Source organism: Trachurus trachurus (genome assembly GCF_905171665.1).
Source record: "Trachurus trachurus genome assembly, chromosome: 7".
In the NCBI taxonomy this organism is placed as follows: domain Eukaryota; kingdom Metazoa; phylum Chordata; class Actinopteri; order Carangiformes; family Carangidae; genus Trachurus; species Trachurus trachurus.
The window spans coordinates 29,674,602-29,691,166 of record NC_139901.1 but is presented as its reverse complement, the minus strand read 5'-3'; the positions used below and the strand labels follow the sequence as shown (position 1 = coordinate 29,691,166).

The following is a 16,565-nucleotide window of genomic DNA, read 5'->3' as shown; positions in this document are numbered from 1 at the left end:
GATTCAACGTTTTATTGACACACACACAGACAGGAAGTGATTTAAAACTGTTTATTAATCTTCTCTCTTCCTCTTTCTTGTCGTCTCAGGGCAAAGATGATGGCCAACAGCTTCTGGTAAGTTGTTCATGTGATGAAGAACATCTGCGTCTCTCTTAAAGTTGGGAAATAATAATGGATTGTATGTAATTTATAACATTTTATTGTTTTAAAGGAGCTGTATGTAAGAATGTGGCCGAAACTGTTGAATTGTGTCGAATTCAAAACACATCAGCGCGTTGTTTCAGATTCGAGGTTGCCAGATAGCGACGCGCTAACCTCTGCTCTGCTCACTCACATAGTCAGTCTCAAACGTGTTCTTCACGCCGTAGATGAGCCAACATATGAGACGTTCTACCGCAGAATAAACGACAAGAACCGCTCCACACGTTCACCATCACTTAATTTGCCATCGGCTCCATTTCGCCACATTTCCTCCCTCTTTTCTAACTCTCACTTTGTAATTCCTCCCTTTAGCTTTAGCTTTAGCTGCAGCTCAAACTAACTAGGCTACATGCTCACAACAGCAAGCGGTGTATCAAACGGCAGAGCGACAAGCCGCCTATTTCTACCGTGTGATATCAAGGAAATATGACCATAATTACAGATAAAAGTAAACAATCTTTTTTTTTCCACAATCTCAATTGAAGCTTGTTTTATCTGGCAACCCAGATGCTGAAATGCCACTGGCGCTGTGATTGGGAGAGAGCGCTGGGTGGCGACAGATGCCAAAATGTAAATTCAAAACATAAACATGATTTTCGGTCCGCAAAAAAAAATAATTTTAATGCGAATATTCTGGTTGTACTATTGTTGTCGGTGAGTTCAGTATGTTATATCAACATTATTCCTGAGTCTCTGTGACATATTAGGATGATTTTATGACTGTTTGCTTTAGATTTCTTACATACTGTTCCTTTAATCATAACATTTGTCCAGAGCTGCTGAGTTGATAAAGTGTAAAAGTTATGGATGGATTATGACTTTGTAGTGCAACATAGGATAAATATGGCTCCACTTCTTTCGTGAGCATTTTACACAAAACTGACAACACAGTTAACATTTAAATAAAACCTCTATGGTGATATTTTTTTTAAATGCATCAACACTTAGGTCTACAAACCTACATCTGGACAAATATGCATCATTAACTTTGTGTCTTTGATTTTCTGCTTCTCTCTTCCGTCAGTGACCAGCTGTGTCAGCTCAATCACACCATGAGGAAGAACTGTCGTGTGGCCGTTAAAACCACAAACTTCTACTGGCTGGTTCTTCTGCTGGTGTTTCTCAACACGGTGGCCAGCGCCTCCGAGCATTATGGGCAACCGAAGTGGCTCACAGAAATGCAAGGTAAAAAAAAAAAAACACACTTTAATGTTCTCGTCAGTAGGGATGTTACGATTATAGATTTTCTTGGTACGATTATTGTCAGAAAAATAATCACGGTATTACGATTATCCTGATTATTATGCATCAATAAATTTCACAAGATTTTGAATGCGTAAAATCAAATATAGTCAAAATATAATTACATTACTAATCTCTTAATATGGGACCAGCTGTTAATCCCCCGGGGACAGTGTTTGAAATATTTAAGTCACTAATTGTCATTTATACCAAAAGTTTAAGTTCATTTTATCATTTTTTTAAATTACAAATGACACGCTAGCATTTAAATTCCCACCAATTCAGTGTTACTTAAGATAAATGGACCAGTATTCGTGCATCTTCCTTTACTTTGGCGCCACATCTGCCGATATAGTTCCGACATAATCTTTTTCGGAAAGTGACGGTATTTAGGAATCTTTACGATCAATTAATTGTGGCGTCTAATACCGCGATTAATTGTGAAAACAAGTAACTGTGACATTCCTACTCGTCAGACCTTGTCCCGACCTACCTGACTCCTCCTCTTCTTGGTTTCTTGCAGAGCGAGCCAACAAGATCCTGCTGCTGCTCTTCACGCTGGAGATGCTGATGAAGATGTACGCCTTCGGCCTGCAGATCTACTTCATGGCGCTGTTCAACCGCTTCGACTGCTTCGTGGTGTGCGGCGGCATCCTGGAGACGCTGCTCGTCGAGATGGAAGTCATCCCGCCCATCGGCATCTCCGTGCTGCGCTGCATCCGACTGCTCAGGATCTTCAAAATGACACGGTAACACACACACGACAGAGCTCGAGCACAACAACAACAGATTAACAACTCATGTACGATGTCCAGTGGTGGACAGTAACGGAGTAAATTTACTTGAGTACTGTATTTAAGTACATATCCAGAGGATTTGTTCGAGTTAATTTCCAGGAAGGCTGAAAAGTACTCGTTACTTTCAGGTCTGCTCTTTTTTTTTCTTTTTTTTTCCTAAAATCCTATTGGACACAAGCTGTGTTTGTCAAAGAAGGAAACCCTAACCCCTAAAAGCAGCACATCAGTGCAGCTGGTTTCAAAGAGTTAAGGACCTTTTTACTCTTGTTTCTGAGAATGCAATTCTTATTTAGTCCTGGTTGATTCTTGTTCAGTTAGTTTATGCAAATTGTGTGAAAATAAAGATTAAACAATGGTTTATAGTGGCAGGTGGTTCCAAGCTGTGCCAAAAATGGACATTTTCGAAAGTTCGCCTGAATATTTTGTAGTAAAATCTCAATAATTTTGTCCTGCTTCAATTAATCAGAATCAACCACTGCAGAGACAATGTTCATATGTTGTACAATGATTTTATAGAGAGTTTGAGCTTCATTAGCATTATTCTAAAGGGCACTCATCAAAAATATGATTTTTTTTTTTAGGCGAATATTAATTTTATTATTTTTTTTCTGTGTGTCATCTTCATTTACTCTTCACCAGTAACAGATATACTGATATTTACACATCTCAGCAATTCCTCAATTTCTTCCCTTTACTATGACACCAAAAGTATTCAAATAGACCTTGTGGTTGCAGAGATATACTCATTTTATTATGGATATGCAATTTTCGAGAAAAGGCCTAAAAAATAGGCTTGGTTTTTACCTTTAAAAGCAAGTACTTTTTTACTCTTACTTGAGTAACATGTCGACTGAGCTACTTTTACTTGTAACGGAGTAAATTTTGACCAGTAGTATTTGTACTCTTACTCAAGTACTGGGGTCGTGTAGTACTCTGTCCATCTCTGGCGATGTCCTGAGTTGTATTCATCGCTCCGTTGTTGATTGCAGGCACTGGGCGGCTTTATCCGATCTGGTCAACTCGCTGCTCAACTCCATGAAAGCTATCTGCTCCCTGCTGCTGCTGCTCTTCCTCTTCCTCATCATCTTCGCTCTGCTGGGCATGCAGCTGTTTGGAGGCAAATTCAACTTTGACGAGACGCAGATGAAGAGAAGCACCTTCGATTCCTTCCCTCAGGCTCTGCTCACATGTTTCCAGGTGATTTATATTTATTTATACTGTATAGCGCTTTACTATACCTGAACGATACCCAAAGCGCTTTACGGTACATCACATTCACCCATTCATACACACATGCACACATGAAACGACAAATGAAGTTTCCACTGAAAACCAAGGTTTATTTCTTTGACTTTCTATTGGTTTTTTTTGTCATTAAAGTTTTTTATTTTATTTTTTATGTAAACATATACAAACAGACAGTATTGTTTTCAGGTATATAACGGCCCATGATAAATGCTCATATTTGAAACAACCAATCTAAACATTCATCAGTTACATTCACATCAGTGCAGTCAGTCATCACATTGTCACATTTGAGAAAGCGGTTCCCATGACCTCTTGAAATTATCCACATCATCATTGATTCTGGCTAACATGTGTTCATATGATACAACCTCCAACATTACCTCTATCCATTTTTTAACATCTGGAGAGGATGTACTTTTCCATACTCTGAGAATCATTCGAGCAGCTGTAACAACCCCTAACTTTATCACTACAGGTTATATTTTGGTATATTGGGCAGTTCTGTTTGGTCTCCCAGTAGGCACAATCTTGGTGATATCGGTATTGTTAACCCCACCCATTTCCCTATATATTCAAGCACTTTTTCCCAGAATGGGTTAATGAATTTACACTCCCAAATAGCATGCAAGTATGTTCCTTGACATTTCCAACATAAATTATTAGCTAACAGGCCCATTCTGTAGAGTTTAGATGGGGTGATTGACTTTCTATTGTTGAAAACTAAACAAAAGATGAAATTCTTTGGAAAAAAACAAAAACAAAAAACACATTTCCCAAATCAATAAAAGAAAAACAATACATACAATGGCACAGCATAGTCAAAAAACTGTGTGCTTCTGATCAGCGACACAAAAAACTCTTCAAAAAATCCACTCTTAGTTTTTGAGTGTGTTTGCTCAAACCTGTATGGTCTGAAATGCTAAAATATTTTAAATGAAAAAAAAAAACAATGTAAAGATAGGTTGTTAAGGAGTTTTCGCAGTAACATCGTGAAGACTTGTTCTTTGAAAACAGTGACCTATCACTCGGGAACTCCTACTCCCAATTAGCACAAGCAGTTACATCTCACATGCTGCTTTTTATTCATCACGTCGTGTGAGTTGTTACAGCTCTCTCTCCTTCCTCTCTGTGGTTGCAGATCCTCACCGGAGAGGACTGGAACGCCGTCATGTACGACGGCATCATGGCCTATGGAGGACCCATCTTCCCCAACATGGTGGTGTGCATTTACTTCGTCATCCTGTTCGTCTGCGGTAACTGTATCCTTTTCCTAAGAAATTATCAACAACCACATGTTTCTTTCTGATCCAGCTACTTCAGATTAACATTAGTCTTTAGTAAAAACAAAACGTGCACAACTCCTTAACGCTACGATCAGACATCCTGCTCAACGTCTTCTTGGCTATCGCCGTGGACAACTTAGCAGGAGGCGGCGGAAAGAAAGAAGTAGAGTAAGTCAGAGATATTTATAACAGATCCTTGTTGTGTTTCCTGCTGCAGACATTTCCAACTTTGCTTAAAAGAATAGTTCACCCAAAATTAAAATTTCACTCATTATCTACTCATCCTCATGTCGACTAAGGGCTGGGAGAAGTTTCAGAGTCCTCCGTGGCTTCTCTGAGTTACAGGGGGTCTCGGCGTAGCAGTGCATGTCCATATAACGGTTGCAAATGGATACCAACTGTCTTCGTAACAAAAAGACACACCAAAAAACATCCAAATACCTCCATGCTGCTCGTATGTAATGTCAGTCTTGTATTGAAGCCCCGAAATGCGAAATTGTTCCGAAAAAATTAAATAAGTCTATATTTCAAGCTTGTTTGCAGCGGAAGCTCCTCTTCCTGGTCCGTCCAAATCTCGCACGATTTGTGCCGGCGTCAGTAATCGCCGGAGCAAATCTCGCGAGATTTCGCATTTCGGGGCTTCAATACAAGACGGACATTACATACGAGCAGCATGGAGGTATTTGGATGTTTTTTGGTGTGTCTTTTTGTTACGAATACAGTTGGTATCCATTTGCAACCGTTATATGGACATGCACTGCTACGCCGAGACCCCCTGTAACTCAGAGAAGCCACAGAGGACTTCTCCCAGCCCTTAGTCGACATGAGGGTGAGTAGATAATGAGTGAAATTTCAATTTTGAGTGAACTATTCCTTTAACAATCATTTCCTGGTATCTGTTTTTTTTCAGGGAGAAAAAGGAAGAGGAGGAAGAGTGGGATGACGATGAAGATAAAGAAGATGAGGACGCAGGGGTAGATAATGTTTAAATGTTTGATATTTTTCTCCGTCATTCATAAAAAATTAAAGATCTCAGCTGATCTCGTGATCTGTCCGTAGAACGAGGAGGACGACTGGGCGGAAAACGAGGAGCTGAGAGCCATCGAGGGACTCGAGGGTGAGAGACTCGGCAGAGAAGTTAGACCTGCTCGTTAAGACGTAAACTGTCTCCTTATATATGTTTATTGTTTGTTGTTTGTCGTTTATTTCACTGCAGGAGTGGCTCCGCTGAAGCCTGAGTTCTCGGGGCCTAAAGAGAAGATTGTACCGATCCCTGATGGAAGCTCCTTCTTCATTCTCGGGAAGAAAAACTGGTAATCTGAAGATTTACATATTGTATATTACGAACCTAATGAGATTAATCTCACTCTTTAAATGAGCTATTTGTAAGTTTTGCTATTGCTATGTTGCTGATTTTAACATTAAACCAATAAAAAAGGGTTGTTGCCCCTGCGGGGGACTGGTGAATAAGCAATTGTTGATGCTGTTAAAGGGATAGTTAAACATTTTGGCAAATTAGCCCATTGCCATAATCCCTATAGTCATAGCAGTAGGTTCGTTACCTTTAATTGTCGGTGCAAGCTATTTTAAGAACGGCGGAGCAGAGACGCAAGCTGCTCAGAGCTACGCTACAGAGGCTCATGGGATTTCTTGGTTTTCCTCATCAAACTCCAAAACGCTCTGGTGGACAAGTTGTGACCTGCACATTCACCACGCTATGAGATAATAACAGAGCGTTACCAGACAGAGTTGTTTTAGAGGTAAATTCATGCAAAACCGCTGATGCGCGTTGCCTTCATCTCATAGCGTGGTGAATGTGCAGGTCACAACTTGTCCACCAGAGCGTTTTGGAGTTGTTGGATTGTGTATTTGATGAGTTCGATGAGGAAAACCAAGAAATCCCATGAGCCTCCGTAGCGTAGCTCTGAGCAGCTCGCGGCTCTGCTGCGCCGTTCTAAAAACAGCTTGCACCGACAATTAAAGGTAACAAACCTACTGCTAAAACTATAGGGATTATGGCAATGGGCCAATTTGCCAAAATGTTGAACTATCCCTTTAAGGCCCTATAACACTATGGAAACCTACAAACTCTCCACGTTTCTCATTCACTTCTCTCATTTCCCTTTGAATTCTCAGTTTGCGAGTCGCCTGCCACAACCTCATCCATCACCCCTACTTCACCAACTTCATCCTCATCTTCATCATCCTCAGTAGTATTTCCCTGGCTGCTGAGGATCCAATCAAATCCCATTCATTCAGGAACATAGTAAGGCCGACAGCATCATATCTCATCACATCAACCTGCTCATCATCATCGCCTTCATGACTAGAAACATTCATTCTCATTCTAATTTTTGTTTTTCCTCAGGTGCTCGGTTATGCAGATTACGTGTTCACATCGGTGTTCACAGTGGAGATCGTACTGAAGGTGAATAGAAATAGACTAAATTAAATGGAAAGTTATGTTTTCACTAGATAAAAGTTCCTAACAGCTTCTTCCTCTTGTCGTGTAGATGACGGTCTACGGAGCTTTTCTCCACAGCGGCTCCTTCTGCAGGAACGCCTTCAACCTCCTGGACCTGCTGGTCGTCGGTGTGTCGCTCACCTCCTTCTTCCTGCAGTGAGTGGATGAACTTGTTCTCTTTATTACACATTAATGCTGATCATTGTTTATTTATCAAAAAGCCTTTTTTGATTCCTGTAAATCCTTGCTGCTCCCAGTTCGAGTGCGATCTCCGTGGTGAAGATTCTCCGAGTGTTGCGAGTGCTCAGGCCTCTTCGAGCCATCAACAGAGCCAAAGGATTAAAGGTAGATTCTTCTTCTGTTTATTAAATATAAATATAAATAGGGTTGCAAAGGGGCGGAAAAGTTCCAGTAAATTTCCGGTAAATTACCAGAAACTTTCCAAATATTCCAAATTGGAAACTTTCCATGGGAATTATGGGAATTTATGGGAATCAACTGGAAATTGGGGATAATTTAAACAAACTGTATCTTATCCAAACATAAATGTAAATATTTTGTTTTGTAATAAGCAGACATCCATGCAAAATAATACAAAAAACATGACCCCCACCCCCTGTTAATTCCCATATATTCCCGTTTATTCCCATATATTCCCATATATTCCCGTTATTCCCCATATATTCCCGTTAATTCCCATATATTCCTGTTAATTCCCATATATTCCCGTTTATTCCCATATATTCCTGTTATTCCCCATATATTCCCGTTATTCCCATATATTCCCGTTATTCCCCATATATTCCCGTTTATTCCCATATATTCCTTCTAATTCCCATATATTCCCATTTATTCCCATATATTCCCGTTTATTCCCATATATTCCCGTTTATTCCCATATATTCCTGTTATTCCCACATATTCCCGTTATTCCCCACATATTCCCATATATTCCCGTTTATTCCCATATATTCCCGTTATTCCCCATATATTCCCGTTATTCCCCATATATTCCTGTTTATTCCCATATATTCCCGTTATTCCCCATATATTCCCGTTATTCCCCATATATTCCTGTTTATTCCCATATATTCCCGTTTATTCCCATATATTCCCATTTATTCCCATATATTTCCGTTATTCCCACATATTCCCGTTATTCCCTATATATTCCCGTTTATTCCCATATATTCCCGTTATTCCCATATATTCCCATATATTCCCATATATTCCCATTAATTCCCATGGAAGTTTTCCAACTTTAAAAATTCCCAGAATTTTGCAACCCTAAATATAAATACTTATAGTTTATATGTAGTTCATGGCTAACATCTGGGCCTCTTTGCTTTAACGTTCACAGAACGTGGTGCAGTGTGTGTTTGTGGCGATCCGCACCATCGGTAACATCCTGATTGTCACGACGCTCCTTCAGTTCATGTTTGCCTGTATCGGAGTTCAGCTCTTCAAGGTGCAAATTCACATTTTCAACCATTTAAACAGTTTTTTTCCCCGACACTCTTAGATAATAAAAGGGAAGTAGCTTCTGAAAGGTTTTTAATGGTTTTACCTTTTTTTTTTGTGCCACAGGGCCGATTCTTCAGCTGCACAGACGAAGCCAAACACACTCCGGTCGAGTGCAAGTCAGTTTTTACCTCTGTTTATTACTCCACACAATATAAAAAAGCATCTGTCCGTCACTTCACATACTGTGTAAGATATTAAATGTGTGTGTGTGTGTGTGTGTGTGTGTGTGTGTGTGTGTGTGTGTGTGTGTGTGTGTGTGTGTGTGTGTGTGTGTGTGTGTGTGTGTGTGTGTGTGTGTGTGTGTGTGTGTGTGTGTTTGACTTCAGGGGGACGTTTGTGGTGTATAAAGACGGAGACATGAACCATCCCATGGTGAAAGAGCGGATTTGGGAAAACAGTGATTTCAACTTCGACAACGTGCTGATGGGGATGTTGGCTCTGTTCACCGTGTCGACATTTGAAGGCTGGCCACAGTGAGTAACCGCCTCATCACACCGCTTTTATCTTGAAGGATGAGAAGACGGGTGCTGACAAATCCCTTTAAAAAATAAATAGTTTCATATTTCTTTTAGGTTAAACATTTTCCTAAAATAAATCTATTGTTAGGTGCTCTGAATGTGGGATTATTTCAAAATCAACTACAGAGAAATGTTTCTTTTTTCTTTCTTCAAGGCTTCTTTACCGGGCCGTGGACGCCAACGCCGTCGACCGAGGGCCCATCTACAACTACCGAGTGGAGATCTCCATCTTTTTCATCATCTACATCATCATCATCGCCTTCTTCATGATGAACATCTTCGTAGGTTTCGTCATCATCACGTTTCGAGAACAGGGAGAGGCCGAGTTCAAAAACTGCGAACTCAACAAAAATCAAGTCAGTTAATTCACAAAATGTTGATGTTAAAGGGATAGTGCAACATTTTTGGCAAATTGCCATAATCCCTATAGTCATAGTAGTAGGTTCGTTACCTTTAATTGTCGGTGCAAGCTATTTTTAGAACGGCGGAGCAGAGCCGCGAGCTGCTCAGAGCTACGCTACTTGGTTTCCCTCATCAAACTCATCAAATACACAATCCAACAACTCCAAAACGCTCTGGTGGACAAGTTGTGACCTGCACATTCACCATGCTATGAGATAATAACAGAACGATATGAGACAGAGTTGTTTTAGAGGTAAATGCAGAGACTGCTTGCTGCTCCGCCATTCTAAAAATAGCTTGCACCGACAATTAAAGGTAACAAACCTACTGCTAACACTATAGGGATTATGGCAATGGGCCAATTTGCCAAAATGTTGAACTATCCCTTTATTACTTTTACTGTAATTATCATCCAGGTTTTAGAGTCAGTAACTTCATCTCTCTCCTCTTTGTGCCCCGTCACAGCGTCAGTGTGTTTACTACGCTCTGAAAGCTCAACCGATAAAGATTTACATCCCCAAAAACCCGTCGCAGCTCAAGTTCTGGAAAATAATCAACTCCAGTCAGTTTGAATACATCATGTTTGTGCTGATTCTGGGAAACACGCTCACTCTGGCTATTCAGGTACCACACAGTATCATTCACATATCACTCACAAAATATATTTTTAATTTACATTACTACAGTGTTAAATGTTGTGGGTGTTGTGTTAACTCTCTTTCAGCATTACGAGCAGTCGAAGCTCTTCACCTCCGTCATGGATCTCCTCAACTTGATCTTCACCGTGGTTTTCACCATAGAGATGATCATCAAGTTACTGGCTCTACGGGCTCATGTGAGGCATCTGCTTTTGTTTTGTTTTGGTTTTTTTTTTTTTTTTCAACAGCAGCTGCCTCCACTGTGTTTGGTTAAATCTGACTTGTGTTTGTTTCTTTTTATGCAGCATTATTTCATCGACCCTTGGAATTCATTTGATGCTTTGATCGTCGTGGGGAGCGTGTTGGACATCGCAGTCTCTGAGTTTAGTGTAAGTTCGAGAAATTCAGTTTTTTTTTACATGAAATCACACAAATGTCACTTAATCCCTCAGTCATTGTTGCATTCATTAATCAATCAATCAAATTTTATTTATATAGCACCTTTCAAAGCAAATAAATGCCATTCAAAGTGCTTTACATTTTGGTTGAATAAGTATATAATATATACTAAGTGAAACAAAAACTACATAAAATATAGCAATAGTGAAAAATAAAATAAAAACACAATAAAATATGATAAAATATTAAAAAAAAAATAATAATAATAATAATTAAAATAATAAAATAAAATAGAATAAAATGCAGGATAGAAATATAGGACAAAATATAAAAACACTCAAAAGAAAGATAACAATAAGAGAGAAAAATGTAATAAAATAGAAGACTGTAAACTGTAGAATAGAATAAAATAACTATTAGACTATAACATAAAAGCCAGATTAAAGTCCTAATTTGTAAATTTGTGTCAGATAATGGATGCTCTATCCTCCAAAGGTTGCTGTTATTTTAATATCTATTTATTTGCACATATTAAATTATGACCTATTATTTGGTTTACTGGCAGATGTTTTACTCTATAATTAAACCATTTGTGTCTGATCCTGATGACTTTTTAATCTCTCTCCTTTCGACGCCCTGTCTCTGCTCGTTGTTCACTGACTGATACATGGATCCATGCAGGGAGGAGGCGGCCATGGAGAGGTGAGAGCTGAACACAGCCGCTGCTGCTTTAAATACGTCTTAGGTTGCTGATTTCATACCTTTAGGACAAGTGTAGACAGAGTAACAGATGTTTGGGTTAGACTTTATTTGACGCCTATCTCTATAACGCATTATAACTATACTTATAATGAGTTATAATGCAGTTATAGCACTGTATAACTATAGTGATAAACACACATCATAACACACTATAAAGCATTTTATCATAACTTATAAGGTCAGGTATTATAATATATTATAAATTATCATAAGGCTTTATAACAATAAACATATACATCATAGAGCATTTGATAATGTCTTATAAGGTCAAGTATTATAATAGCGTTATAATGCTCAATGATGTGTTATGCTTGTTGTTATAAAGCCTTATGGTAATTTAAGAGTGTTTACAATGATAGCTATACACGTTTATAAGTCAATTATAACACATTATGACTATATTTATAATACATTATAGATGAGGGCATTGTCAGCGAGTTACTAACAGTTATAATGTATTGTAATACCTGACCTTATAAGTCATGATAAAATGCTTTATAGTGTGTTACGATTATTGTTATAAAGCATTATGATAATTTATGAGTGTTTATAACTATAGTTATACAGTGCTATAACTGCATTATAACTCATTATAAGTATGGTTATAATGCGTTATAGAGATAAGCATCAAATAAAGTGATACTGATGTTTATATTTATTTACCTGATGTCTCAACTCTGTGTGTTTTCTGTGCAGGGCAAAGGAGAAAGTGGGAAAGTGTCCATCACCTTCTTCCGCTTGTTCCGAGTGTTGAGGTTGGTCAAGCTGCTCAGCAAAGGAGAAGGTATTCGAACGCTCCTCTGGACCTTTGTCAAGTCCCTGCAGGTCGGTGCAGCACGGAGAGAATAATACGTCACATGATGCCAAAGGTAATGAAATAAAAGGTTGATTTCACCGTGCTCTCCTCTGTCTCGTGTCTGCTCAGGCCCTGCCTTACGTCGGTCTGCTCATCGCCATGATCTTCTTCATCTACGCTGTGATTGGGATGCAGGTGAGATGAGATCAAATCATCACCTTTTGAATTGTTTCATTTTTTGCACCATCTAAAACTTAAAATAAATCATTATCAGTCCAGCTGCTGCTCCTCTGGTTGCAGCTGTTTGTGTCTCACACCGTGTTGCTCTGTTCTCCCTGCAGACGTTTGGTAAAGTGGCCGTCGATGACGATACGCACATCAACAGAAACTGCAACTTCCAGACTTTCTTCATGGCCGTGCTCGTGCTTTTCAGGTGAAGCATCCACAAAAATCCATCCACCAAGTGTGAAAATTACATAGACGACTTAATATTGTTGAAATTGCACATAGTTTTGCACTAAAACAAAGGGAAACGTTTAGATTTCTTGTTTTTATAGATTATTATGCTATTATTTTACCAGTCTGGTCAACTTGAGATCAAATTGCGTTGCATGTGGCCCCTGAACTTAAATGAGTTTGACACCCCAGGTCTATACCTGCAGGGTCACAGGGGGATGAGAGTTTATAATACTTACCACTGTACCACCGTGCACATCCAGAAACAGGCCGATGATTAACTCTCTGTCACATTTTTTCTTAAAATCACATTATTCTTGTTCTTCATGGATCAGATACAAGTAGAAAATGCACTTTCCTCGATCAATCAATTAGGGGTGAGTGGTTAGAGAGCATGTCTGATATGGGCTCTGGCCCTTATGCAGGAGATCGCTGGTTCGACTCCCAATGGAGATTATCATTAACTGTTTCCCCATTCTCTCTACCCCCGTCACATCTCCACTGTCCCGGCTAAAAAAGACCAAATGGTAACACTTTATAATAAGTACACACTATTAAGCATTAGTTAAGCAATAATAAATACTGAATCCATCATTTATAACACATGAATACTCATTAGTATGTAGTTTATAAACACAGTTAAAAAATATTTTACTCATCATTGATAAGCACTAACTATTTATAAACTACATACTAATGAGTATTCATGTGTTATAAATGAAGAATTCAGTATTTATTGATGCTTAACTAATGCATAATAGTGTGTGCTTATTATAAAGTGTTACCGATTAGATTAGCTTCCCATTCCCAGCAATGGCATCAATAAAGTATTATCTATCTATCTATCTATCTATCTATCTATCTATCTATCTATCTATCTATCTATCTGTATCTATCTATCTATCTATCTATCTATCTATATTATATAGCACATTTCCTGTCAGAAACAACTCAATGTGCTTCACAACATAGATACAGAAATAAGCAAAGCAGAATACAAAAATATATTTCATTAAAAAATACATTTAAACAGAGTAATATATTACACAGATATACAACCAGCTGAATACGTATGTTGGTGGCTAGAGATTGGCCTACATATCGGTAAGAGAGTACGAAAATACATGTTTTGAGTACTTAGCAATAGATTGATCGACCATTATTTATGAGTTATGCCCAAACACAACATTTCTTCTCTGCAGCATTAATTAATTCCCTCCGTCCTCCTTTAAAACGAAACAACCCTCTGAAGGTGTTACTATAATAACCTGAGCAGACAGACAGACTTTACTGACAGCGTATCTCCGTCTCCGTGTCCTTGTAGGTGTGCCACCGGAGAGCAGTGGCAGGAGATCATGTTGGCAGCGCTGCCGGGCCGACGCTGTGACCCAGAGTCCGACACTGAACCTGGCGAGGAGTATAGCTGCGGCAGCAACTTGGCCTACATCTACTTCATCAGCTTCTTCATGCTGTGCGCTTACCTGGTGAGCGAGGCCGCGGGAGGATTAGGGATCACATCGATTCCAGCTCCTCCTTTAAAAAAAAAAAAACACTTTGCCCACTTTGATATAAACGAACACGGCCGACTGACTCCAGATTAAATTTTGAGACTTAATTAATTCAGAGTTGTTGTTTTTTTACAGACTTTCGGGTCTGTGGGATCAAAGTCAGACGAGAGTAGAGGGGATAGTATTACACCGGCAGTGTAGGAGCAGTTTTAAAAGCTTAACCCTGTCGTCTCCGGTTTCCAGAAGATTTTGTTAATCCCGACAGAAAAACCCTGATTTACTCTAAGAGGCTGCAGATATGTTGGTAGCATTGCAGTGACTTCTGAAACTGCTATTTTGGGACTTTAAATGGGTTAAACAAGTTTGAACTCTGCATGAAGTAGTCAGAAAAAGTACATTTTACAGGTACAATATATTAATCCAAACACAACAAAACTGTAATTTCCATGTTTTTGTATTTGCAAACCAATTATGTACAGTATACCTCTAATCCTCTCCTCAGTTCCTTTCCTTAAGTCGTTTCCTTGTTTCCTTGTTTCCTTGACATCTGATTTACAACCACGGAGACAGAGGTTCATGTTCAGATCTGCTCTTCGTGTGGTCCTTTCTCCGGTTTCCTCTCCTCCTGTGGACAGCTGACGTCCATCAGTCTGTCTCCGTGTCTGTGTCTGTGTGTGGTCTTCGACCTTTTAGCAGAAACCCACCGAGACCCTCGCGGCTTCTAAAAGTAGATCCAGACCTCAGAGTCCTGCTGGGTTTGTTTGCTGCAGGAGAACTGGATGGAGCGACGTGCAAATAACTCACTAATTAAACTCCTTTAATCACTTTTTAATATTCTCTCTAAAAGCTGCACTAATACTTTCATTTTCTTTGATTTGACATTTAAACATTTACAGATTCTTTAAAGGGACATTGTGTAACTTCTCTTGTTATCTATTCATGAAAATCGATTATTTCGTTCAAAAGTATGTTTTTCACAAACTGAAGTGTTCCTTTCAGCTCTGAATGAGCCGTTCATATCATTCATATCTCCATGGAGCGGGTAAGCTCGGTGCTGGCTGCCATGTGGTGTCGCCATGTTTTTACGTTCAGTGGCAGCGTGACGGTAGGAAACCACGGAAACTCAGCGGAGACACCGGAGCTGTCGGCTCAGGTGGAGGTGGCGTCTGTGAAAAGTCACCGCGGTAACGCAGTGAGGAGGAATGGAGCGTTACACTGATGCTGCATTCACCTGCAGTCGGGCAGACGGCCGTCGCTGTTTTCTTGTCTGTAACAACATCTATTGCACGTCTGCACGTCCTGGGTGAGGGATCCCTCCTCTGTTGCTCACCCTGAGGTTTCTCCTGTTTTTCCCTGTTAAAAGGGTTTCCATGGAGTTTTTCCTCAGTCGATGTGAGGGTCTAAGGACAGAGGATGTTGTTACGATGCCATGTAAAGCCCTTTGAGACAAACTGTTTGTAAAAACGGGCTATACAAATAAAATTGCCTTGCCTTGCCTTGCCTAACAAACCAGATGTCATTTTAGTCACAGAAGTGGAGAGAAAGACGGTAAAACGTGGGTCAGGTAAACAATACGACATCGCCATGACAACATATTGTCACGTGTATTGTTTTGCCTCGTGCTGACGGACCACTTGTTTACATAGAGGCTTGTTTATGCCGTTACGTGCAGCGGCTGTCGTCCGTCTGCCGTCTGCCCAATTTCACGTGAATGCAGCATGAAAAATACCATTGAGTTGCTTGAGATATACAACCACAACGCTAGATGGGAGTAATTCCTACACAATGGACCTTTAAAACATGTTGACGATCGACCTTCACTAACCGTTACTTTAAAGGGTCAAACTGTGATTCTTCTGTCTTCGTTGTTGGAGACAAACACACTGAAGCGCCTGTCGTGTCTCTGTCCTCGTCTCCGTCAGATCATCAACTTGTTCATCGCCGTCATCATGGACAACTTTGAATACCTGACGCGTGACTGGACCGTGCTCGGTACTCACCACCTGGACGAGTTCAAGAGAGTTTGGTCCGACTACGACCCCGAAGCATCGTGAGACTGGTTTATTATTATTATAAGAAGAGTTACTTTGTCACTTTGTCTCAGTGAATCAGCTGTTTTGTGTTTGTTTTGTGTGTCTCTGCTTCTTGCAGCGGTCGTATAAAACACATCGACGTGGTCACGATGCTGCGGAGGATTCAGCCTCCTCTTGGTTTCGGGAAGCTGTGTCCTCATCGTGTCGCCTGCAAGGTAACGCAACACACACACACTCACACACACACACACACAGGTGTTTGGTGCACGAACACATCGATCTCACTCCTTCC

General features: G+C 39.8%; 1 protein-coding gene across 1 annotated transcript in view; it reads left to right on the top strand.

The window, feature by feature from the left end:
• The window catches only part of cacna1fa (calcium channel, voltage-dependent, L type, alpha 1F subunit a), a gene marked incomplete at its 3' end in the record, with an annotated part of 34,650 nt that overhangs the window by 7,716 nt on the left and 10,369 nt on the right, over nt 1–16,565 (top strand). Inside the window, exons 11-37 of the mRNA XM_083974670.1 lie at nt 90–116; nt 1,228–1,388; nt 1,969–2,194; nt 3,232–3,439; nt 4,629–4,749; nt 4,869–4,941; nt 5,684–5,747; nt 5,833–5,890; nt 5,990–6,086; nt 6,910–7,039; nt 7,142–7,201; nt 7,287–7,393; nt 7,495–7,582; nt 8,598–8,705; nt 8,825–8,877; nt 9,088–9,234; nt 9,434–9,635; nt 10,147–10,305; nt 10,406–10,516; nt 10,625–10,708; nt 11,400–11,420; nt 12,177–12,305; nt 12,406–12,471; nt 12,618–12,709; nt 14,057–14,216; nt 16,163–16,290; nt 16,392–16,488. Coding sequence (XP_083830796.1) covers nt 90–116; nt 1,228–1,388; nt 1,969–2,194; nt 3,232–3,439; nt 4,629–4,749; nt 4,869–4,941; nt 5,684–5,747; nt 5,833–5,890; nt 5,990–6,086; nt 6,910–7,039; nt 7,142–7,201; nt 7,287–7,393; nt 7,495–7,582; nt 8,598–8,705; nt 8,825–8,877; nt 9,088–9,234; nt 9,434–9,635; nt 10,147–10,305; nt 10,406–10,516; nt 10,625–10,708; nt 11,400–11,420; nt 12,177–12,305; nt 12,406–12,471; nt 12,618–12,709; nt 14,057–14,216; nt 16,163–16,290; nt 16,392–16,488 — 2,977 coding nt within the window. The remainder of the gene's footprint in view (nt 1–89; nt 117–1,227; nt 1,389–1,968; nt 2,195–3,231; nt 3,440–4,628; nt 4,750–4,868; nt 4,942–5,683; nt 5,748–5,832; nt 5,891–5,989; nt 6,087–6,909; nt 7,040–7,141; nt 7,202–7,286; nt 7,394–7,494; nt 7,583–8,597; nt 8,706–8,824; nt 8,878–9,087; nt 9,235–9,433; nt 9,636–10,146; nt 10,306–10,405; nt 10,517–10,624; nt 10,709–11,399; nt 11,421–12,176; nt 12,306–12,405; nt 12,472–12,617; nt 12,710–14,056; nt 14,217–16,162; nt 16,291–16,391; nt 16,489–16,565) is intronic.